This window comes from Festucalex cinctus, chromosome 1 (genome assembly GCF_051991245.1).
Source record: "Festucalex cinctus isolate MCC-2025b chromosome 1, RoL_Fcin_1.0, whole genome shotgun sequence".
In the NCBI taxonomy this organism is placed as follows: Eukaryota; Metazoa; Chordata; class Actinopteri; order Syngnathiformes; family Syngnathidae; genus Festucalex; species Festucalex cinctus.
The window spans coordinates 19,533,639-19,557,333 of record NC_135411.1 but is presented as its reverse complement, the minus strand read 5'-3'; the positions used below and the strand labels follow the sequence as shown (position 1 = coordinate 19,557,333).

General features: G+C 39.2%; 1 protein-coding gene and 1 long non-coding RNA gene across 3 annotated transcripts in view; both read right to left on the bottom strand.

Moving 5' to 3' along the window:
• Positions 1 to 280: 280 nt before the first annotated feature.
• LOC144018603 (BMP/retinoic acid-inducible neural-specific protein 3-like) overlaps positions 281 to 23,695 on the bottom strand; it is a 38,501-nt gene continuing 15,086 nt past the window's right edge. For both annotated transcript variants that reach the window (XM_077520954.1, XM_077520945.1), the window contains exons 4-8: positions 21,748 to 21,953; positions 15,324 to 15,429; positions 10,916 to 11,152; positions 8,203 to 8,425; positions 281 to 1,605 (exon numbers count right to left, since the gene is read on the bottom strand). In XM_077520954.1, coding sequence (XP_077377080.1) covers positions 477 to 1,605; positions 8,203 to 8,425; positions 10,916 to 11,152; positions 15,324 to 15,429; positions 21,748 to 21,953 — 1,901 coding nt within the window. In that variant the 3' untranslated portion in view covers positions 281 to 476. The remainder of the gene's footprint in view (positions 1,606 to 8,202; positions 8,426 to 10,915; positions 11,153 to 15,323; positions 15,430 to 21,747; positions 21,954 to 23,695) is intronic.
• On the bottom strand, positions 16,547 to 20,695 carry LOC144017230 (uncharacterized). Its single transcript, XR_013283145.1, has 3 exons — positions 19,719 to 20,695; positions 19,044 to 19,274; positions 16,547 to 18,783 (listed from the first exon to the last, which is right to left on the bottom strand). It is a non-coding gene; the product is annotated as an uncharacterized LOC144017230 (long non-coding RNA).

The window sequence follows — 23,695 nt, the reverse complement described above, 5'->3', positions numbered from 1 at the left end:
TAAGATGAAATGATGATGCAGTGTTTATTTTAAGTATGATGTTGGATTTTGCATGTTTTTGCCTGCCATGGTCATTTTGTCAACAAATACAACACTTGATTTTTACTTTACTTCACGACTGTAGGGGAAGCTTTCAGCAAGAAACATTAAGTTGTTGTAAAGTGTTCAAACACCAAATTACGTTTTTGTGACTTGGCTGTCAATCGAAATGGATTGAATCCCTCCCACATGTTGTGCATGGAATTGATTGAGCCATATAATACCAATGAGAAGCATATAATTGAAAGCGAAGATTTAAACATCTTTTATTCATAAAACTACATTGACATTATCATAGATTTTAATTGCACATAGCTTATGTACAACAAAGCCTTGAACAATGTACCATTCACTTGACGACAAATGGATCCTGCTGAGAGAGGTTGCAAGCCTGGACTGTATGTGGCAAGAAAATAGAAAACATAACACGGGAGCCATTAGCTACATAGTTTGGTCGCCTCGTACTCCACGTGGCTCGGTTGTCTGGCACTGAAAGCCTGCAGGGCAGTGAGAATCCTGGTCACGTCCGCGCTGGACAGTTTCAGTCTGTGGCGGAGCAGGCAGGCAAAAAGATCCACGTGGGGGGCCCCTGGAGGCGAGAGCCGGTTGACCCTGTAGCGCAGCTCCACCAGCTGCAACAGAGCCGAGTCCTGTGATCCCTGAGTGTACGGGTAGTCGATCTGCAGAATCAAGTCCTGGATTGCCTCAGGGTCAAAATGTATGCTATATCCAAACAGCTGCATGCTGTTCACTTTCATATAACCGATGCTGTTGGGCGGATCTGTCGCCTCCGGAGGCTCATCGTCCACCGAAGTGTTCTTGGATCCCATTGACATGCCGTCCTTCATGCGGCTTCTCAAGTAAAAATGCACCGTCTCAAAAAAGCTCTTCCATCTGTTTCCGAGAGACAACGTCCAGTTATAGCAGTCCAAGGGGATGTCCAATTTGGTCCGTTCCCAGTCGGGATAGCCGTGTTGGCCTATAGGCATCGTCCAGCTCTCGGAATGGCTGCCTCCGAAAGGGTTCACGAAGAGCGAAAACGCTGGCTCAAGGGTGCTGTTCCTGGTGAGGCAAAACTGCAAGGCGAGTCCGAGGAGCATGTGAACTCGATTGGATTTAACCCGGTTGCTCTTCAGGGTCAGCAGCATTCGTTTCCTCCACGACGGGTCAAACCAAGTGTTTATTCGCACGTCGTTGCTTACGAAAACCGCATGCAGAGTGATGCGTGGGTCGCGTCTCTGGAGAAGGTAGCGAAGCTCCATGTCGTGCAAGTCTTGATCGCTTTCCAAACCCAGGTAAGGGTCCGTAGGGTCGGGCACGGCGTGCCTGCAGGCTCCCTGGTTCAGGGTGAAGCCAGGATTGCAGCTGGCGCATCGCGTACGGTTCTCACTGGAGCAAGATGAACAGCGAGGTCCGTCACCCATGGAGCACGGGACGAGACCTTGGCAAGGCGGATGACTATACGGGCAGGAACATCGGCGACTCTCAACATTGTAGACACCCACTTGGTTGTTCTCACTGCAGTACAAGATGGAGAGGGTGTAGCTCAACCAGAAGTGCAGAGACCTAGGACAGAATCACATCTTTTAATTGTTTGATTTGAGAAAATGTGCTAGATTCTCCCCGTTTTGTGGCTAACGACTAGTCTAAATACGGTATTTTGGTTAATATTGTATTAGTGGAATATGATTCATGTTCTCCCCGTGCCTGTGTGGGTTTACTCCGGGTGCTCCGATCTCGTCCCACATTCCAAAGACATGCATGACAGGTTAATTGACCGCTCTGAATTATCCCTAGGTGTGATTATGACTGTGGATGGTCGTTCGTCTCCATGTGCCCTGCGATTGGCTAGCAACCGGTTCAGGGTGTACCCCGCCTACTGCCTGAAGCCATCTGGGATAGGCTCCAGCACCCCCTGACCCTTGTGAGGAATAAACGGTTAATAAAATGGATGGATGGATGGGTGGATGGAGAATTAGTTAAGCAGCAAAATACCGCAGTTTTTTTAATTTTTTTTATCAATATCAGAAGACGGCCATTTTACAACTTTATGTCGCGTTAAAATGTCATCACAGTTGCGCAGGTAACTACCAATCACAGCCTAGCTTCAGAAAACAGGCGAGCTGTGATTGGTGAGCAACTGTGATGTCATCTTCAGTCGACAGCAAGTGGCAAAATGGCCGCCCCTGAGATGAACAAAAATGACTGGATTTTGCTACATAACTCATATTCCATAAATGTAATATTAATCAGAATGTCATGCTTAGACAAGTGAGGTCACGTATAACATTATTGTCAAGAAATGTTGAAGGTTGACTTCCTCTTTAATGTCTTTGCCTTTTAAAAAAATCAATTAGTTTAACATGGAGGATTTTTCTTTTGAAATGCATTTTGGTACACGAGAACCATTCAGACATTTCAATGCCTCTAAATTACAAGGGCCACTTGTCAAGGTTTTCTATTGTGTGCACAATAGAAGGGTAATGGGCGCGTATTTCATTTTAATCTGATTTGAATCACACAGTTAACATACTATTTAGCATTTTACAAATAAAAACACGTTTTCAAAGATTGAATGAGAGAAAGAACAGATAGGCACACACACGGATACGCTTAATGCGCTTTTCTAATAACTGCTTGTTATGTATTACTATAGGATACATGGTTCACATAAAAAAAATCTATTGGATTTTACATTTACAATATGACTTGTAAACACATGGAAAATTTAATAAACCCATAAAATAAATGTTTCACTGGGACGCAAACAATAAAAGAAACAGATGTACCCACTGACCCAAAACCAATATTGTCTTTATTTTATTTTACAAGCAGCGAGTGTGTAATAAACAAGTATAATTGGATTTCAGACTGAGAGGCAGTGTCTAAATTTGACTAGTAAGATGGCGGGTTGCGCAATTTCATTAATTTCCCTCGTAGAAGTAGCAACCAACAGACTGCAGTCATGACCACAGTGGCCGTGATAGGCTTTTAAAGTCGAGCACCCGGCTGAGATCAATGCTGAAACAGCAGCTGTAGCAGGAAAAAAAAGACGAGACCGAGCAGTAATGGATAGCAATAACACAGCCGCAGCTGAAATTCTTGAAAAATGGTAAACAGTAAATGGGCCGCATTTATAGAGCACCTTTCTAACTTGAAAGTACTCTGAGTGCTTTTACAGTGTAGACTTGCTCACACAGTAATGGTGAATGCTGGCTGGCATGGAAATAAAGTATATGGCTCATTTACACACTCTTGTCGCAGCTTCAACTGTAACTGTCGCCATTAGTATCTGGTTTTGGGTTACTTTGACAAAATATGGGGAGGAACTGGGAATTGAAACACAATTGAAATACATCAAGTATTAGAATTCTGTTGTGATGTCTATGATTTTGCTGTATGGGCAGAGTTTTTTTTTTTTCCAGGTTACTTACTGTGTCCCCATTAAGCCAGATTTTTCAAATCTTAAAAGATTTTTTATCTTTGTCAGATGCCACACATAAAGATAAAAAAATCGGGCATAACAACAGCTTTGGTCGTATTGTGTGTAAGGTGCGCAGATAATCTCATCACAGCTCCCTCACAAACATAAAGATTATCATCTTAACACTGGTCAAGATTCCAGTCCTCCGTGAGAGACCTCTCGCGTGATTATATGTGATCTAATCAAAACCGGAAGGGCAAAAACACAACTGAAAACAACAAACGCGACGAACTGGAAGTAATGATGGTGGTTTGCGGACTACTTCTCCCACGAGCTGGTCCTACATGGTAGAGGTCCACCGGGCTTTGTGCTTCTGGTCGGACATGCTTTCTGATATGCTTGTTGTTTTTGTATACACACACTTCCGTCTTTTTCAGTTAGGACGTTTCTTGATTGGCTACATTCCGTTTGACGTTACAGTCGCAGGCGCACCTCGGCGTCCCCGCCGACGTTAAGATTTTTGTCGTAAATATTGAACATGTTCATTATTTAAGATTGTCGGCCCCGACTGGTTTCGGACCCAATTATCGGGACAAATCCACTCTTAACACATCTCGCATGTAAAGATAATCTTATAAGATAAACGTATAAGACAAAAGATTGTCTGGCGTTTGACGTCCTTGGTCGGGAAGGGGCAATATCGGGACAAAAAGAGCCGGACTCTCTCTATGTGTGAACCAGGCTTTAAAGGTGTAGAGTTTGAGCCTTGTTTTTACCCTCCCTCCTTCCCTATTTTTTTTTTCTTATAAGAAAAAGGTGAAAGGTGACACGCCAGACTTTCTGTTCTGCCTCCCTCTGTTTTTTATTGTTGATTTCATGTTTCTTAGACAGATAGTGATTGGAGGAATTGACCTTACCGTGGCACGCAAGGTTAGCGAAACAGCATGCGGCTAATGGCAAAGTTGTCAGATCTTCCTTGTGATTTCTCGGTCAGGTATTTTCAGGACGCCGATATTTCTCTTTGAAGCAAGCAAAGGGGGCTTTAAATTATTTCGTGAAGGGTATCTTCACTCCCTCACCATGCAATTTTGCCCCAAAACAAAGGAAATACACGTCACTGTCAGGTGCTGAAGAAGTCAGGAAAAGACAAGAGTCGCCTCACTCACTTCGACCGATTGTAGGCAAAACCGAAGATTTTGGACATTATTCCTGTCAAGCAGGGTAAGAATGAATGTATATTACCTCATAATTTCAATGTTCTATTGGCATTTATAGTAAATAGTAAATCAACAAACGTGTGGACAGTTAGCTACCCGGAGCTATCGTTAGCCTTGGGCTAAAAACAACAATGGAGGACATTACCTTAGCGCAGACGTAGTGGTTTCTGGTCATTTTGGAGGGATTCAACTGATCGTGTGTACAAAGTTTGTTCTGTTGGCATTTATAGTAAAAAGTAAGTCAACAAACATGTGGACAGTTAGCTACCTGGAGCTATTGTTAGCCTTTGGCTAAAAACAACAAGGTTGAACATTACCTTCATGCAGACGTAGTAGTTTATGGTTAATTTGGAGGGATTCGACTAGTCGTGTGTGTGGTCTTCCACGAAGTTTAATCCAGTGCAGACATTTTTCGTAGTAGTTTGAGGGTTTAAGGAAGGGAATAAACCGGACAGTGTTACACAAGCCGTGACTACAGCAGGACGCCGGTTATTCGATCGGGATAACGGGTATGACTCTTCCACAAGCCGTGACTACAGCGTTTAATAATTTTATTGATTTTTTCTTGACTTTGGACAACAACACAATGGGAGCGGGATTGCTTTTGTTTGTACGCAGCACAACGCATGTGCCGTCGCAGGCATGACATCTTGTGTTTTGATTGGTTTACTAGGTCATGTGGGCGTGATTTACGGTAAGGTCAATTGCCCTTTTAGGGATCAATAAATTAAACTGAATCTGAATATTATTGTCAGAAGGGCAAGAGTGAGCCATGAGATTGAAAGTTTGCCTTTGCTAACTATTTAAGAAAACTGCTGGTTGGAGAGTTTCCGAGTCTCTTCTACACCGTTTTTTTTTTTTTTTTTTTTTGTTCTCACCCCTGTTGGTTTGAACCTAATAAAGACAGGATATTGCCTTTTCACAGGGACACAGCTTCGCCCAATCAGGAAATTAGATGTGTAATGAATGACGTTCGAACCAGCATCTGGTGTGAAGTATGTCAATTTCTTCAGATACAACAGTGTGGGAGAAATTACGTGAAACTTCGCACACTGTCCCGCTATTCCGGCTTTTACCATTTACACAACTGTCACCTCGGTCTGTTCAAGCTCTGATAATACCTTCAAACGTTACATATTGGCAGGAAGACTAGGTCCATTCCATGTTAGTGCCGTTCTTACAGTTCCTAACGCATACAGGATTTATGTTAAAAAAACAATTGGGTTTTAGTTTTTGTGTGTTTGTTTCCCCTGTGTTTTGCTCAAGGATATAAATCTCAGACAAAATTTCTAATTATTTTCCCAGATGAGTCTGATTAAAGGAAAAATAACTTAAGGCTGTTGTCCCACATAAAGAAAGTCACAGTTTGGAACATGCGTAATATGGAAACAGAAGAACTGCTGATTACAAAAGGAACGAAAATCCAGATTACAAAAACAAAAACAAAAACACTGAATTGTTTAACAAATTGTGATTAAAAAGCAAACTGCAAATCAAGGCAAGTTTTTGTCAGGCTCATACACCATATTAAGATGTTAAACTGTGAGCAGCTGTGAAGAAGTCACTGATGAGCAGCAAGCACATATTTGAAGCTTTTGCTGTCTCTGGAGTCCCGGGAAACTCTCAATGTAGGAGCCTCCAAGGAGAAATGTTTGCAGTGAGCTGATGAGGACTAATTTTCAAACGGATTTGTTTATGGGTAATGCCATGCAACTTTGGATGGTCCAAAATTTAGAGTAAATTTTACTCTATTTCGGTGTCTCTCAACCCCTGTCCTCGAGAACCCCTATCCAGCCTGTCTCCCTCAGCCAACACAGGTGAGGATCGTTATCAGGTGTCATGCAGAGCATATTGATTAGCTGATCATTTGAATCACCTGTGTTGGCAGATGGAGACATGAAAACAGGCTGGAGTAAATTTTACTCAAAGTATTTTTAGTGTGTATGAGAGAATTTGCCTTTTCCATGAAAAAAAACACAAAACAAAACAGATTTTCTCACTCAGAAATTCTGAACACATTTTGCAAGAAGAGATTTTGACTAAATTTGACTAAACTCACGACCTTTATCTTGGGAGACTGCCACGCTACCAACTGAGCCATGCCGCTCCTACTCTTTGCTTATATTAAGAAGAACAATGTTTTTGGCCACTTGGAGTTAATGAAGATTCCAGCTGACACGAGCGATATACTAACACACTGTAGGAGCTGCGTGGCTCAGTGAGTAGATTGGCTGTCTCCCAACCTGAAGTTGTACCTCAACCCTTTAGTGATTTTTTTTAAAATTAATTAATAAATTAATTAATTGAATAATTAACTCTCTTCCAAGTGTAAATTTTACTCTGTTTAGAGTAAAATTGACTCTACAGAAATTACTGTGTGAGTGTGGAATGGCCACTGCTCCATCAAGACTGCAACAGTGGCAGTGATGTCATAAGCTGGGCGAATGGGGGAGTGAGATGGTCAGCTACTTTAAAGCTGCCCGAAGGTGTCAATGTGACCTCTGGCAAATGTGCTTATAACTGACCATTTTTGGCATGGCATAAAAGGAAGAGCCATGCCTTCTGCAGTAAAGTCTATCAAGTATTAGCTTGGCTTAATGTAGGAAAGAGGCTTGTTTTAAGCAAGGTCAAATTTGCAGGAATACACTGCAAACACTCAGACCTGAGTTCCTGAGAAATCAAACTCTCCATAACCAAAATAATAATCGAGGTATTATACAGGCTCTTCCTAGAAGTATCAACAACAAAAACTGTGCTTGATAGAGCTAGTTCATTATGGAATGAAATATCACTTGACATTGTAAACAGTATGACAAATAAACACCTAATGTAAATCACGGGAATGCTTTCAAACATTGACAATTTGCCGACTACTTTTTGACCACAAATTGGATGCAGGTGTATATTCCTAAAAGAAGTACTGTATATGTGGTGTCTGGTAGGGTTGTGCAATTAATTCAATTACAATTTCAATTATTGCACTTCACAATTATAATATCGGCATAAGTGTAAACAAAAATAAAAGATTATGAATATTAATTTTGAGTTGTTTAAATTTATAGATTTGCATAACTATTGTGTTTCAAAGAAATGTATTTGTCTTAATATATATATATATATATATATATATATATATATATATATATATATATATATATATATATATATATATATATATATATATATGTGTGTATGTATATATATTTATTTATTTATTTTTTACATGTTTTTCTTGTTTTGTACCAAAAACCAAATGATTGTCCTAATCGTGATTTAAATTACTACCAAATTAATTGTGATCAATATTATCTTCATAATTGAGCAGCCTTAGTCTCACCTGTACATTTACAGTGATCCTGTAATTACTGCAGATTACTATGGATGGTTGTGACAAACTATTAAGCCTTTCAAAAATGCAATGAAACAAAAAAAAACACAAAAAAAACACTTCATTGTGTAAAAACAGCCATCATACACCTTAGCTGGTTAAAAAATTCCACTTGTATCTATTTTGCATCTCACCTCGGCCTCTGCAGGATGATTTTGGGCTGTTTACGGCACCTCTTGCTGAGGCTGAAGAGCTTGTTGACGGTGCGGCGAGCTTTGGTGAAGAGCTGCTGGCTGCCGGTCTCCAGTTGCCTGTAGCGCTGGAGCAGGCTGGCATCTGTCCTCCATAAGTGTTCCACAACAGATGTGTTTACAGCGTAATGCGTTGGCAGCTTCCCAACAAAGCTTCGGAATTCCTCTGGAAGCAGAGCAGAGCATCAAGGTGAAAATTTTGCTAGTGGTTATTATTCAGAGAAATAACAGTGTGAACTAAAATACTGACTACGTCTCATTGTTTATTCCAGAAAAGCAAAACAGCTCACAAAGAACTTTCATTAAAGGGGAGTCAAGCCACCCAAAAATTCTTGACAATAATATGTTTTATGCAGCCACACTAGACTAAATATAGTATTCTGGTTAGTGAATTAAGCAGCAAAACCCAACAGTTTTTTTTAATCAATATCAGAAAGCGGCCATTTTGCCACTTGCTGTCGAGTTAAGATGACATCACAGTTGTTCAGGTCTCAGGTAACAACCAATCACGGCTCAGCTTCAGAAAACAGGTGAGCTGTGATTGGTCGTTGCCTGAGCAACTGTGATGTCATCTTCAGTCGACAGCAAGTGACAAAATGGCCGCCCCCTAAGATGGTTAAACATGGCTGGATTTTGCTTCATTAAATCATATTCCACAAATGCAATATTAATCAGAATATCATGTTTAGACTAATGAGGTCACATTGATGTCAAGAAATATTTAAAGGGATACTTTACTTTTTTAGCCATTTTTGGCAGTCAAACATTAATATTTTGTCTATAATTTGATATTTTCATTATTTTTTCACGTACAATTAGTACCTTTAAAAACACATTTTGCAACTTGCTGTCGACTGAAAATGACATCACAAGGGCTCAGGTAACCAGTCACAGCTCAGCTTGTGAATGTCACATGACCAAACCTAGAAAACAGCTGAGTTGTGATTGATTACCTGAGCCCTTGTGATGTCATTTTCAGTCGACAGCAAGTTGCAAAATTAGTTTTTAAAGGTACTAATTGTACGTGAAAAACAATGAAAGTATCAAATTAATTAGACACAAAATATTCACTTTTTATTGCTGTCATGGGCTAAACAAGTGAAGTATCCCTTTAAGGTTCACTTCCCCTTTAACAGAAATAAGATAACGACATCCAACAAAACAGTGGACTGAGCGGACTGCACACAAGAGTTAACTTTGAATCTAATAAATGTCATAATAACAAAACACAATAATAAGCCCAAATTCATTTTTAACAAATCACATTTTTTGTGTAAAACCCTAACATCTATCAATTTTCTAGGCTGTTTATTCAAATTAGGGCCATGGGTGAGCTATAGACTATCGCAAACACATATCGGTAACAACCATTCACATAAGGGCTGTGAAGATCACTCCAAGTATCGATTCCAAGTATCGATAGAATTGATAGCAACGTGAGTATCAGTATTATACCAGAGCGGTAGTATTTATCATTTACATTTATTGAGTTAGAGTTAGAGTTTGAGTTAGAGTTAGTTAGCTAAAAATACTTGCACTGCCACCAGTATTTACTTGGTATCGATTGATACCAAAATCTCAAGTATCGCACAGCTTTAATTCACATGAAAAGACCATTTCGACTCTTCAGTTAACCTAAGAAGCATGTTTTTGGAATCTGAGATGCCAGGCAAGCACGGCAACACAGAAAGGCTAGAGATGGGATTCGAACCCTCAACCTCAGAATTGTGAGCTGGATTTGCAAAGCATCATTGTGCCTAAAATCCCAACAAATCCTTTCAAGTGTTCTTCCATCATACTCAAGGGATGGGATAACCTTGAATTTTAGGTTCTGCCTTTTTATTCACGCCCCAGAACAGATTAGATCAGATTTTCTGCAAACCTCCGGGTAAATTGCTCGCTAAATGCCAGTTGAGGCTGCTAATCCAATCAGGGACGGTATGTTGTGTTTATGGTAATGATAGCTTTGTTTCAAAATGATGCAATAATACATTATTAGGTCCTAGGACGCGAGCCGTGCTTTGTTTGATTGGTGGAGCATTTATTTGTGCGCCAGCCAATTAGCTCGATGCAAAGCTGTGGGAAATGACGAGAGGGGCGCAGAATGAGGACGACCGGGCTTCTTAGTGGAGGTCACGCAATCAATTAGTGAGCTCGACACTGTTACAGGTGCATTAGCAACCCCCGGTGATAAGCGCAGTCGTGTTCTCACTGCAGCGATACGGCCATGACTTTATTAAAGATTTTCTGATCGCATTACAGTCGTCCATTAATGAAACGTTTTGCTCACAAGCAACACTTTTGTGAGACAAAATGGACTTTAAATAGCTTTATTTTCCACCCAGTCCATGCTCAGGCACCTATAGAGAGCCGCATGCTGAGATCTGACACTTTGAGTGGCAGATCTTGTGATTCCGACTGGCAACACTTGACAGCCAAGCAAGAGTTTAGAACAGGAACAAGACACGGCTTTTCTGTTCATGTTAGCGCTGAAATCCGAGTATAAATGCTGCTTTCACAGAACAAGATCCTAAAGTTCACAACCATTTCAACTTCAAGCAGTGGCGCCCTAACTGCAGCTTTTTGATTGCACTTGTCACGCTGACATTTTCAAATGATTTCTAGGGGCAACAATAAATCACGGCCCCTGACTCACCGGATGCCTCAAACTCCTCGTTGGTCCGCCTCCAGGCCTCTCTGATGCGCACGAGGTTGTTTTCCAGAGTGTCCAGGTCAGAGTGAGGACAGTTACACTGCGGAAACTCCACACTGCACTCACACCAGCATTCACTGTTTTGGCACATAAAATGACCCTCGGATTTACAGCCAATGTAGTTGAGGGCCGCCTGGATGAAGCTGCTCCGCAAGTAGCTGGGGAGGACGACCTGCAGCCCTGTGGAGCGTGAAAGACAGGACCAAGGCAATTATTATACTGCCCCGTGAAAGATGAGAAAATGAGGCCGCTTCTTATAATTATCACCAACAAATTGCATGACAACCGTGACAAACTAATTGTATGGTTACAGCTAGGCCTGATGTATTTCAGTCTATTTAGGTCTAATATCTTTTTTTTTTACAGGGTGTTCCTTCAATAGATGCAACGTGGGCCAAACATTTATTTTTATTTTTTCAATAAAAAGGACGGAATGTTCTGCTCCACAAAATGGATCTAGTGATTACCTACACTTATGTTGGCAAATGTACTTGAATTGGCTTTCTAAAAGGCAAATGATACATTAAGGGTCCATTAAATACATCAATGTGATTTCAGCGGAGTACTCAACATCTCTTGAATACAGTACAATGAAAGGGTTGACCTTAAAACAGCAGCAACACCATTTTTCCTCATATAGTGGTTGGAGGAGTTTCTTTACTGCAGGCAGATTAATAATTAATAAACTAGAAGTATCACAAGTCCCAGATCGTTGTTTTTTTTGTTTTTGTTTTTTTGTACTTTGTCTTCATTTATTTTGTAAAATGCTTTTTTTTACCATTAAATAAAAAAAAAAATCAAAATATCTAAAATAGCCATTTAGGATTTAAGAACACAACTTTAAGTGCAATATGAGGCAGAAACATTCTAATCCATCTGTAAAATAACAAGGTACGAAGAGCTTAAAGTGGTGTTCCTAAAATCTAATTCTTGAATTTATTTATTTTGTTTTAATGGGCAAAAGTGTTTTATAAAATAAATGAACACAAAGTTTAAAATTATCTTTTTTTTTTTTTTTTAATGAAAAAAAAAAAAACTTCTCACCTCAACGTGCAATTTAAGCCACATTCCTTTCCTTTAAACATGGAGAGTGAATTACAAAGTAGCCTTGGTCCAGAATATTGAAAAAGAATTCAAATAATCCAGGTATCAGCTGTCAAACTCATTTACAACAACCAGCCAGGCACTCGTTGGTAATGCTAACAGCTAGCTGCTAGCCACTTATGTCGGAGACTTCTGCTGTATCATGCAATGACGGCGTAATTAATTAGCGGTTTCTTCGCGTCCTAAATTAGCGATTGAATGTGAGTTTGGGATAGCATTGTGTTGATGTTGGTCTCAACTTTGATGTCAATTACGGAAACATAGAGATGCCAATGTGGAGTAAACATTTTTGGCTGGCAAGTATGTTCGAACATACTTGCAAATATGTTTGAACATATTGAAATATGTTCGAACATACTCACAAATATGTTCGAATATACTCGCAAATATGTTTGAACTTACTCGGAAATATGTTTGAACATACTCGCATATGTTTGAACATATTCGCAAATATGTTCGAATGTACATGTAGGCTACATGCTACAAAGTTAGCACACCTTCCCATAATGCCACGGGGTATTCGCATTATGGGGCGAAAAATGACGAACCGGAATCATGCACGGCAGACATAATAAATCGTAAAAGTTCCGAATAAGCACTGTTTTTTTGTCTACTTAATTTTCAATGTAATTGGTAATGTGGCCCAAGTGCCTAAAAAATTGGGTTTTGTTTTCACTCGCGCATACGCAAATAATACCCCATGGCATTATGGGAAGTTATGCTAACTTTGTAGCATGTAGCCTACAAATACGTTCAAACATATTTGTGAGTATGTTCAAACATATTTGCGAGTATGTTCGAACGTATTTCGAGTATGTTCGAACATATTTCAATCAGTAGACATTTTCCTTTTTATGGGCATTTGTTGGCTTTTTCAGTCACATATTGTGATATATTGCTAAATTTTTTTGACAATATATCAAAAATCGTAGATATTGTGTATCGTGATATTATTGATATTGTGAGCCAAATATCGTCACAGTATCGAATCGTGGTTTACCCGTATCGTCCCACCCCTAATTTGCATTGTCGTCAATGTATTTGGCAAACTTTATTTTGAACTTAGCTTGAGCATAAGCGGTGTGTTATGTTGAGTATGTTTCGGCTTCCTTGACATGTCTGAATGGTGTCCACTGTGATTTGTTGTTGTTTTTTCCCACCAACCAATCCGCGGCTCGTGCGCGATTCGAACCATGGGGCCTGATCCGGAATGCCATCTGGGTTGGCTCTGGCACCCCCGCGACCCTTGTGAGGAATAAGCTGTCACGGAAATTGCAAACACTGCATTACGACTGCCAAATCAGCATGGATAATTTACCGATTAACGTAAAATAATCATTGTGATCTGTGGGCACTGGAACAGTACAACACTGGGAGCTTCCATTCTTGGGACCGAGTCAAAAGTGTATTTACTTGTTTATAGGCAACTGCACTGATAGTCAGACAAGTTGTAATCTTCGCATAAAATGTAGCTAATGGTTGTTTTTAATACTACAAACCACTCACTAACCATTTCTAACTTTATGTTTTGTTAAGCAGGACAGTGTTCAGAATTTACGTGCACAAAATAAAATAATTTAATCCCAGCATTGCTTACATTCCATATTTGCTGTGGGATTACTGTGACATGCTGGCATGTCCAAATTTACAAGCTCCATTCATTTTTTTTCTTTGGTATTCCGGTTCAACAATTTTCAGCATTCCCATCATTTCTGAATATGCGTCACTGCACTAAAAATGACTCCCAAGATATTCCATTCAATAAACAAGCAACAACATTTTACTGAACCTTTATTTATGTAGGTAAGGTAATTGTAATTCCAACCAGACTGCAAATAGCGGAGTAAAACAAGGCAAAATAAAAGCTAGCACAAATGGTGTTCTAATCGATCGGCTAACGATCATAAAATAAATAAATAAATAAAAACATCATCTGCGGCTTGTACTTAGCAGCCTGCAGCCAACTAGGTACCAGTCTGTGTGCAGTGTAGCAATTTGAATTTTAATAATACATTATTAAAATAATCATTAGTGAGAAGCTCTAAAATGGAAAAATGTGCACCTAATCAATGTGATCGGTATCGAAATCGATATTGGCCGATCTCATTCATGAATGGTCGGTATCAGAATCAGTACACCCGTAATAAATACATATAAATTATTGACCAAACTAAAGTGTTTTAAATGAATTTCCCTCTTTGATGACGTAACGTTATAATGGTTGAAACAAGCATGCCCTTCTTTGGGTTTTCTGAAAAGTGCTTATTTTGGATGTATGAAGAAACTGTACAGTGTACACGAAGCAAAACATACACAATACATGATAATGTTAATAATATTGAAATAACCAGTCTCCAATGAAAATATATCATCGCCACCTTCACATTGACTCCTCTCAAACAGGAGCTGCAATCTTGTATTCCCACTTGTGTCACATGTCGTTTGAAGCTTAGCTCTTAGTAGATGACAGAGGAGCAAAAGATTGAAGTCTCCTTTAACCAGTCTGAGGGCGCCGGGATCATAAATGTTGCGATCACAGCGTGGATGATGTCACTCACGCTTTGCTACTGGTTGGGTTTGAAACGAAGCAAGAAAATGCAGTTTTTTTTAAACAGCTGATAGTTTTGTCTGTTGGCGAGTAACGCACACCGAAACGTTGGGTGAAAATCTAGTTCTCACTCATGCTCTCCATATCTCTGGTGAGATGAATCTGGCTCCACCTAGCTTCCCGCGATCCTACCCGTAACAGCCCCACCATTGCAGAAAATCCAACATTGCCTACCATTGTCCGTGCAACAGAAATAGGGCAGATTGCCTTGGCCAAAAACTTTCATACTTTTTCATACTTGCAATGTACTGCGGTCTATATCAAGCGGTTGAGTGACCATCGATGTTCAGTATTTTTCAAACTGTATTGTGGGTAATTTTGTGTGCACTACATGTTTTTCTTTTGGACATTCGGGCACCCCTACAAAATGGTGTGATTCCTTGGTAGTGCACTAGATGGGGAGTATAGTGTGGATCGGACACACCCTTAGCAAAGACGAGCTAACATGAGTTATGCTTCAAGTCTAGCTAGCTGTGAGTCGCTAACTAGCGAAAGCTAAAGCGCAACTGATTTTGAATGATGAATGACGTAATATAGTATAATGCTTCGTACAAATATATATTTATACACAGGTGCCAAAATATTTATTATATTATAAAATGGACCTTCTTTTTTTTAATTTTATTTTATTTTTTTTACCTTGAAGCTGAACCTTGTTTTCTGGACTGTGAACGAGAACAGAGCTGACAGTGTCCAGATTGTCATAGTTGCTGCATCCAAGCGGTCCAGTCCTGGTTTCTGTTACCTACATACATTTAAAAAAAAAAAAAAAAAAGAAGAAGAAGAAGAAGAAGAAGAAAAACAGAAGCTTTTGTCATGTGTGTACATTTTATGAATGTACAATCTGAAGAGTTGCTGTTTTGCTAGCAGTACTAATGCTACATTTTCCACTCCACACAGTAACCTACTGCTCAGCTCGACTCAGCTAGATTTCAGTGATGTCAGTTTTCCACTTTCAAATAAAATTACAGTAAACTATGTAAAAAAAAAAAACTACGTCTGTATACAGATTTTGTTTTAAACAAAAATACACTATAAACAATTCCAAAGCAAATGTAAAATACTGCCACTTCCAGGGCTAAGGCACAACAGCAACATGGTATGCTAACGTTAGCATGTGTCTTTTTTGTGTCTTTTGTATACGTGTGCCCTGGATTTTTATTCATTTATTGCTTATTGAATGTAATGAATCTTATTTTTTTTTTATTTTATTTTTTTTAAATGTAATGAATCTCCTCAAGCAACAGTGGCACTGTTACATCAGCTGTGTCTGCCGCTGACCAGGTTCTAAAAAAAAACACCTGGTATCTCCCTTTACCCATGGAAATGTGCCAATATTGAGTGGAGCTGAGTAAGTGAAGTGCAACTGAAGAGGAAAAGTGCACACCCTTGTGTATATAGTTAGGGTTATTAGCCACCTTGACATCCAAATGGTTATTCATTTTGCTTGCGCATCTAAATAACCTAAACAGCCCATGAAAGGTATTTTAGACCTCAAATCACATTTGAATGCAAGTACACTGTGAAGAAAACCCGAAAAGGTCCTCAATTTACAAGCTTCTTCTCTTCAGAGTGACCCATTAGAGGGAGGAAATCTACTTTGCTCTGACCACCTAACATCAGACAGATTCACTCCTAACTTCATTCCTCCAGTAATCGACCCTGCTGTTGAATCTTGACATTTGAAAGCACAAATCTGCAGAGGCTTAAGTTACAAATCCTTCCTGGCATTTCCAACATTGTATGATTTTAATGAAAGGATATCAATGGAAGCTGCTGTTTTTACATCCCTCATAAAGAGTGATATTCATCCCCCCCCCCCCCCCCCGCCACCTCCTTTCTTCCTCCTCGGCTCTTCATTGAATGGAAAACAGCCTGGCTTGGGAATTAATGGGATGATATCGCTAATCGATCAAGCCGACAGATAACCATAAGAAGATGTTTGTGGGGTGGCACTTGTCTTCATCAGCAGCTACTCACTTTAGCATCTACGTTTTACCCTCGGGCTGATGTATGCGTTCTCTCTAATAGCTACTTTAGATGTTAAAACGGATGATTGGTGTTTCATTGTGAAGCCTTGAAATTGCTGCACTCGTCCACTCCTCTTAAGCGTTCCTTAGGGGTTGGCAAGCCCATATATATTCATTTGAATTATACAATGAAGTATTGCTTGCAATGTTACATTTAACTATTTTGCTATAAGTTTATGGGATTGAGCTGACAAACTTTGTTAACTAAAGTACAGCATAAATCACATAGATGCACATGGTTTAACAGTGTAACCGCCTCATTTCAGGCACACTCAGTCAACATATAGGTCGCTTGCACATCGTAATGCATCATGGGAGTTTTTCCTTCGGGCGCCATATTGGGTGTCCGCCGGTTCACAAGGTACACTCGCGAGTTACACGGTAGAGCTCATCAACCTGATGTAATTTTCGCAGTATTTTCACGATTTACCGGAAGATCAAAAACAACGATACAGGCAGAAGGTGTCTCTGTGTGGCGGGATTGATCCTAATTACGTCCTGACCAAGGGTGATTTTTTTTTTGACGGAGAAAGCTTGCTGGCCAAATGTGACATCTCTGGACATCTTTCCCTACCTCGTGTTGACAACATGCTCCATAAAACGCCAACAAATCCTTGGAGGCTTACAATTATTTTGTAAGCGGGTGGATACAGAGTGTAAACTTTAACATCGCATCAGAAGAAACGGTTGCTGTTGCACGTAAGTAAACCACATGGCGTTGGTAATTCTGCACACAAAAATGTTGATTTGTTCTCAGGCTTCCTGTTATCATTGTGTTTACATGCACAGCTGGGTTTACCTGATGTGGTTTTTCTAATCATTTTATAACAGGCAAATATGGCAGAGCGTATAAGAATAAAAAGTAACTGCACAGCCTCCCCGTGGCTTAATTAAATTTAATGCTACCCTTTCACTAGTTACATGTTACTTAATCAACTTATTCTAAATGGTTAAGGTTAACCACTCTCAGAGGACGTATTTTTAGTTTCAGTTTCCAGTACAATAAAACGTGTTCATGGTAACTACTGATCATACTGACAGCTTTTCTTATGATCTCACGGTTAAGGAGGCTGTCACAACACCCAATTTCTGTCTGGTGCCAGATGGCAACAATTCCCATCACTTGTCACAACACCAATAGTATTACCAGGTATGTATGGCTTTACTTTTTGTAGTTTCTTATTTAATTCTATGTTTCATATTTTCATTACAATGTTTGTAATATTTTCAGATTCAGGCACAGATGAGTTTAACTGGACGGACTTCTGCGACTTTGTGGTGTGGACAAAGTGTGATTGAGCGAGTCCACCCAGATCGCTCGTTTTGGCCAGTTGGAAAAGCCAGAGTTTTTTTTTCCCAAAATCCCCTCCTTACCTGAACTGCTCGGGAGAGCATTTACTAGATCAGCAGTGGACTTCCAGTGTTCCTGCTCAGCCGCTGTCACCTACCACTTGCTCATGTACTTCAAAGATGCGGAATAAAGTAGTTTTTTGTGCTGCAGCAGATTGTAAAATCAAATGATATCACTTGAAGTGTGCCAATCTAGACTGCCAAAAGGACAGTGGTTTTGTGACAAGTGTGAAACAAGGATTATTGGGAAAACTGTAACACAGTACTGGTACTTGTCTTACATAAAAACAAATTTAAAAGAGAGCAACTTTTTCCTCTGTACATAGCATAATGAAAGTCATTGCGTACCCCATCAACATTACATCATACCGTCATCTCAGGATGGTAGGCACCTGTGCTAAAATAAACTACATTAATTAACAGTTAAATTTTTAACCCTGAAATTACTACATCTAATCATTATTCACTTCATTTTTGTGCTTTTAGAAATAATAGAGATTTATGCCATTACTTTAAGAGAGACCATATTGCACATTGAGCCAAATCCTGTCATTTGTATTATGTATAGCTTTGTAAACAAACCCAACAATAGAATTTGTATAAACGCTGCCTTTATTAGCGCCAAACAAACAGTCGCATGTTGTCCTCCTCCAATGCTTTGATGCCCGCCTTCGTTTCCATCATGTCATTGGCAATCAAGTCGGTGTGGCATGAGATCCCTAAAGAAAAAAATCACAAACAAATACGGTACCAGTAATAGGTTTAATATAGTAAAGTAGTATAGTTTTTTTGTCAGTGTAAAAGAAATGTACACATTTTGTTGCATTTTTTAATGTATGAACATTGCTACAGGCAAATACTTATTTCTATAAACACTTCCAAATGTCTCTAAAATATAAGGTGCGTGTACACACACAAACAAACACATACATTCACTCATGCATACAATATATCATGTAATGAATTCTGAGTGGCATACCAGAGTCAATGATGTCAGCAGTACTTGAGGGTACAGGTTACTGGAGCCATCTGGCTGCATAACTGCAACAATCTCTGCCACTTTGAGTCGTCTTTTCTTTGCTTGTCTCTCCTGTGCACGTTCATATCTTAGCACCGACTGGGCTGAGACATAGATGTTGTAACTTGGGACCCAACTTTAATGTTGGAGCCCAGTCGGGATGATTGGACAGAAAAACGGGCGCAGGGCGACCTGTTAAAATAAACAAATATATAAACAAATAAAATATGGAAAGACTGGTTATTTTACCGCAGTAGGGTGGCCGTGAATAAGTTCTTTAGCATGATGTGTAGGCTACCGGATAAGTTCTTTAGCATGATGTGTAGGCTACTGGGGGTCTGTTTTCTTGCATCACCCCCTTCTGTTTCTTTTTTCCAAGTTTACATTTTGCCACCAAAAAACATGTTATCGGCATTAAGAGCCCAAGACTAATCAATCCAATTTCAGCAGTAAACACTTTGCACTGGCACTACTTGGGTGAAAATGTTCGATGTTAGCTTTCGGCTAACGTCCGCTAGCCAGCTTGTACTACCGAACTTGCTTGCTCATGAATCCAAAACATAAGCAACTTGCCCATATATGGGCGGTCGAAACGTTATTAATCCTCATGCATTAAATAAAGGTAAACAAGCTTACCGCTCACAAAGTGATGGCTGCACACACGAGCCCAAAGTAACGACTTCCCTCCGGAGTCCACACTCCTCTGTCTCCAGGCCCTGGTTCCTAGTTATTTTCGGAATTCGGAAGAAAGGCCGACCATTTTCCCCCTTGGCTTTGTTCGAACAGCCAACGATGCAGCAACAATGTACCATTTTAAACGCAGAAAACAAACGTGATAGATACGTGTTAGACCGAATCGCTACGTAAATGGAGGCCACCCAGCATGGCGACTACGAGAAATCCGAGGCGGAAGTGACGACATGTGCAAGCGACCTATAGACATGTGTCTATCCCACTTGTCGAACAGTATTCATCCTACCTGATTTGCTTTTCAGTGATTTCACTGAGAGTTTTAATCTTAGCACTCTTTCGGAGGTCTTTGTCCGGGTTCTGACCAGAACAAAGAGATAAGAATATATTATTCCAGTTGTAAAGACTTTACACTGGCTCCCAGTCAGCTGTAGAATGGACTTTAAATGTATGCCACTGGTCTATAAATCACATGAATGAAATGCTGATGGAATTGGGTCAATTAATGGAGCCCAGAGTTCAAAACATAAATGGTGAATCAGCATTTAACAGTTATGCTGTATGTAAATGGAATAAGCTGTTTACAGAATTAGAGATATAAGTTTAAATGCTCTGGTTAAAAAAAATGCTTTTCCCCCCATACATATGATTCAGACTATTTTTATAATCAATTTTTTTCCCAAATCATATTCTTGCGCTGTACAATTTTCTAGTAATCTGAGTAAAACACTTTTTATTTTTCTAATTTGCTTTTAAATATTTTATATTCTGTTTCTTCAAAATGTATTTTGCCTTCAAAGGGATACTTGACGATCGAGCCATTTTCAGCAGCAAAAAGTTAATATTTTGTCCAGAATTAATTTGATAAATTCATTATTTTTTTGTGTACAATTGATACGTTTAAAAACAAATTTTTTCTCTTGCTGACGACATTACCTGTAGTGAGGAAACAGGTAACGACCAATCATGGCTCAGTTTGCTGACCAAACCCAGAAAATGGTTGAGCCATGATTGGTCGTTACCTGTTATTTGTTGTGCATGGGTGATGTCATCATCAGTCGACAGCAAGTGGAAAAATTTGTTTTTAACCCCTTCACTCCCAGCTGTTTTACTGGATTTTGACTGATTTTGCAAGGCCCACACAATATTCTGTTCTATTGCTATAAAAGCATGGAACCTACCAAAAGAAAGATTAAATGTCTCTTCTCTCATCAGGAAAAAAAAAAGTATATTTCTATCTGTTTCCGTTTTGCAGCAATTAGAATTAGAATATAGATAAGTTTCATAATTTTTCACAAATATATTTAGAATTGTGAGTAATTCAGCTTTTTTTCAACATGGTCCTGGTTGAGATCCTTTTCTCTGTTGCCATCTGCTGGCTGGTTGTGTAATAACTAGGGGTGGGGGAAAAAATCCATATCGCAATATGTTGTTGCGCTCTCTGTTGCAATAAATTATCGATACACTGACAGTAGATATCGATGTCATGTGTCCAGTTGTGCAGTGTTATGTTATAAATGTTTATGCACTTTAATTTGTCTCATTAATATATTGTACAAGTTTTGGCATTAAATAAATGCATAATTGGACATTTTCCTTTTTATGGGCATTTGTTTGGCTTTTTCAGTCACGTCGTGATATATTGCTAGGACAAAATCACCACCAGAAATGAAGACAAGCCCTGATCTGTAAATTGAGAAGTAGTTTGTTTGTTTAAAATCCTGTATTTAAAACGTGCCTTTTCCAGAGTGAAACCGGCAGACTGCGCCTTTAAATATTGATGTTATCACATTAATTATAGACAAAATATTATCTTCTTACTGTGGAAAATGGTTCAATGAGTGAACAAGGTTGACCAGTTAGTGTCCTCAGTGCAGCTATTAAACTGGACAGCAGCCCAGCTGCCTTGAGGCGATGCAGATGAGCTGCTTCATCTCCCAACACACTTCTTGTCTTTTTACATGTCTCTACACACCCGTATGGCAGTGGAGGCGATCTGGAGGTGGTGAAGCCGGCGAAGCGTACTCTCTCTGTCGGTGAAGTAGGAGGCTGCCAGCTGGTGGAGCGCCTCCAGCGTAATTGCCCCGGTCGTGTTGTTGCTTTTACTGCCCTCAGCCCCCACCGCCGAAGATTCCTGACCCAGCTTCCTTTTGTCCACAAATATGGTTAAGGACTCTTCCCCTGGTGACAGTCACACAGAGCGAGTGCAAGCTTCATTAGCTCTGACAGAGCAACACTAATCACCTTTCATTAGCATCTCTACATATTAGATTGAAAAGTAGTAATTAAGTACTGTGGAGGAATTGGCGGTTTGGATGAACTGAGGGAAAGACAGAAAAGCAGCAGATCATTTATTCATCATCATTAATCACAGTCATTTCATTATTATTATAATGTCACATTTCGTTGTACCATTGGTACCAAATGCAAATCTGTTCCTTCACAAAGTACAATGGATGCGTTTATGCAAAAACCAATCTTTAATAGGAATTTATTGCACTGTCATTGTCTTTTAACCATAAATATGACATATATTAGGGGTATCAGATGATTGATTTTTAATCATAATTACCTGCATGACTTCAATAGTTAACTCACTCAATAATTAACTCACTGAACCTATAAATCGCAAATTTTAAATCTGTTCTAAATGTACAAACAATTTTTTTTCTTCTAAATTTTCATGCTCTTGTTAACATAAATGTGGAAAAAAAATTAAACTAATTGAAATGTGGCTGCATCTTTTCGTCATTGATCCAGTAATTTCTTAACAATTCATAAAATTTAGTTAAAATTAAAAAGATGTACCGTACTGTAAAAAGTTAGTGTGATGTTGATTTGTGTTGAGGACATTTTTCTGTCACTAGATGGCATAATTGCATTCATAAGATGTTGGTGACAGCTCGGTGCATTTTTCTTTTCATATTAAGAGCTACCTAATATTTACCATGAAGTAACTTGTGAAATTCTGCACATTTTTTAAATTGTAAAATACAGCTTGACCCCAATCTCCACAAACATATGCATCATTATTACATTTATTACTGCAAAATTTTGCATTGTGATTTGAATTCCCACAGTACAGGCTTTCCAAGTAAGAGGCGGTCATTAGTCGCAGGTTTATATGTTCAAAAAAATAATAAAAGAAAAGAAAGAAAGAAAGGTGAAAAAAATTGGTGACATTACAGGAACATTAAATTAACTCAAAATTAACGCACTAATCTTGGCACTCCTGATAGATAGATAGATAAATTGCCAAAAAAAATTGATTCGTATAAGAATCACGATTCTCATTTAGTAGGATTCAGAATCGATTTTAAATGTCCTAAAATCGATTTTATTCATATTATTTCATCTTGTCTTTCCCTAGTTTGTGTACTGGGAACGCTATTCATGTTGTACTAGATTTGGCCACTTAGGGGCAGTGTGGTTCCGTGTGTTCTGATACACAGTTAAGTTGTAGCCACATTAGAGAGTAGAAGGAAAAAGTCCCGATCAAGTTAAGCCAAAAAAAAAAAGTAGTAGTTTTTTTTGTTTTTTTTTGCAGTGTAGGAAGAGCATATGCCGGTGAGTAATGTTAACATGCTTCTCTGTATAAATTCCTGAAGCATTTTGTATGAATAGCCATTCTTTTGAGGGATAAAAGTGCCGCGAGTAGCTCGCTAATTAGCATTAGCGAGTCAGGCTGGAGTCGATCGTGACAATCATTTGCTCATCTATAAAATGAAGCAGAAATCATTGTCAATCAAATCATTTTGAATCGAAAATCGATTCTGAATCAAATCGCAGACCCAAAAATCGGAATCGAATCGTGAGACAGTCAAAGATTCCCACCCCAGATAGATAGATAGATAGATAGATAGATAGTGTTACATAGGTAACAATATTAGCTTGCTAGCTAACGATAGATAGATAGATAGATA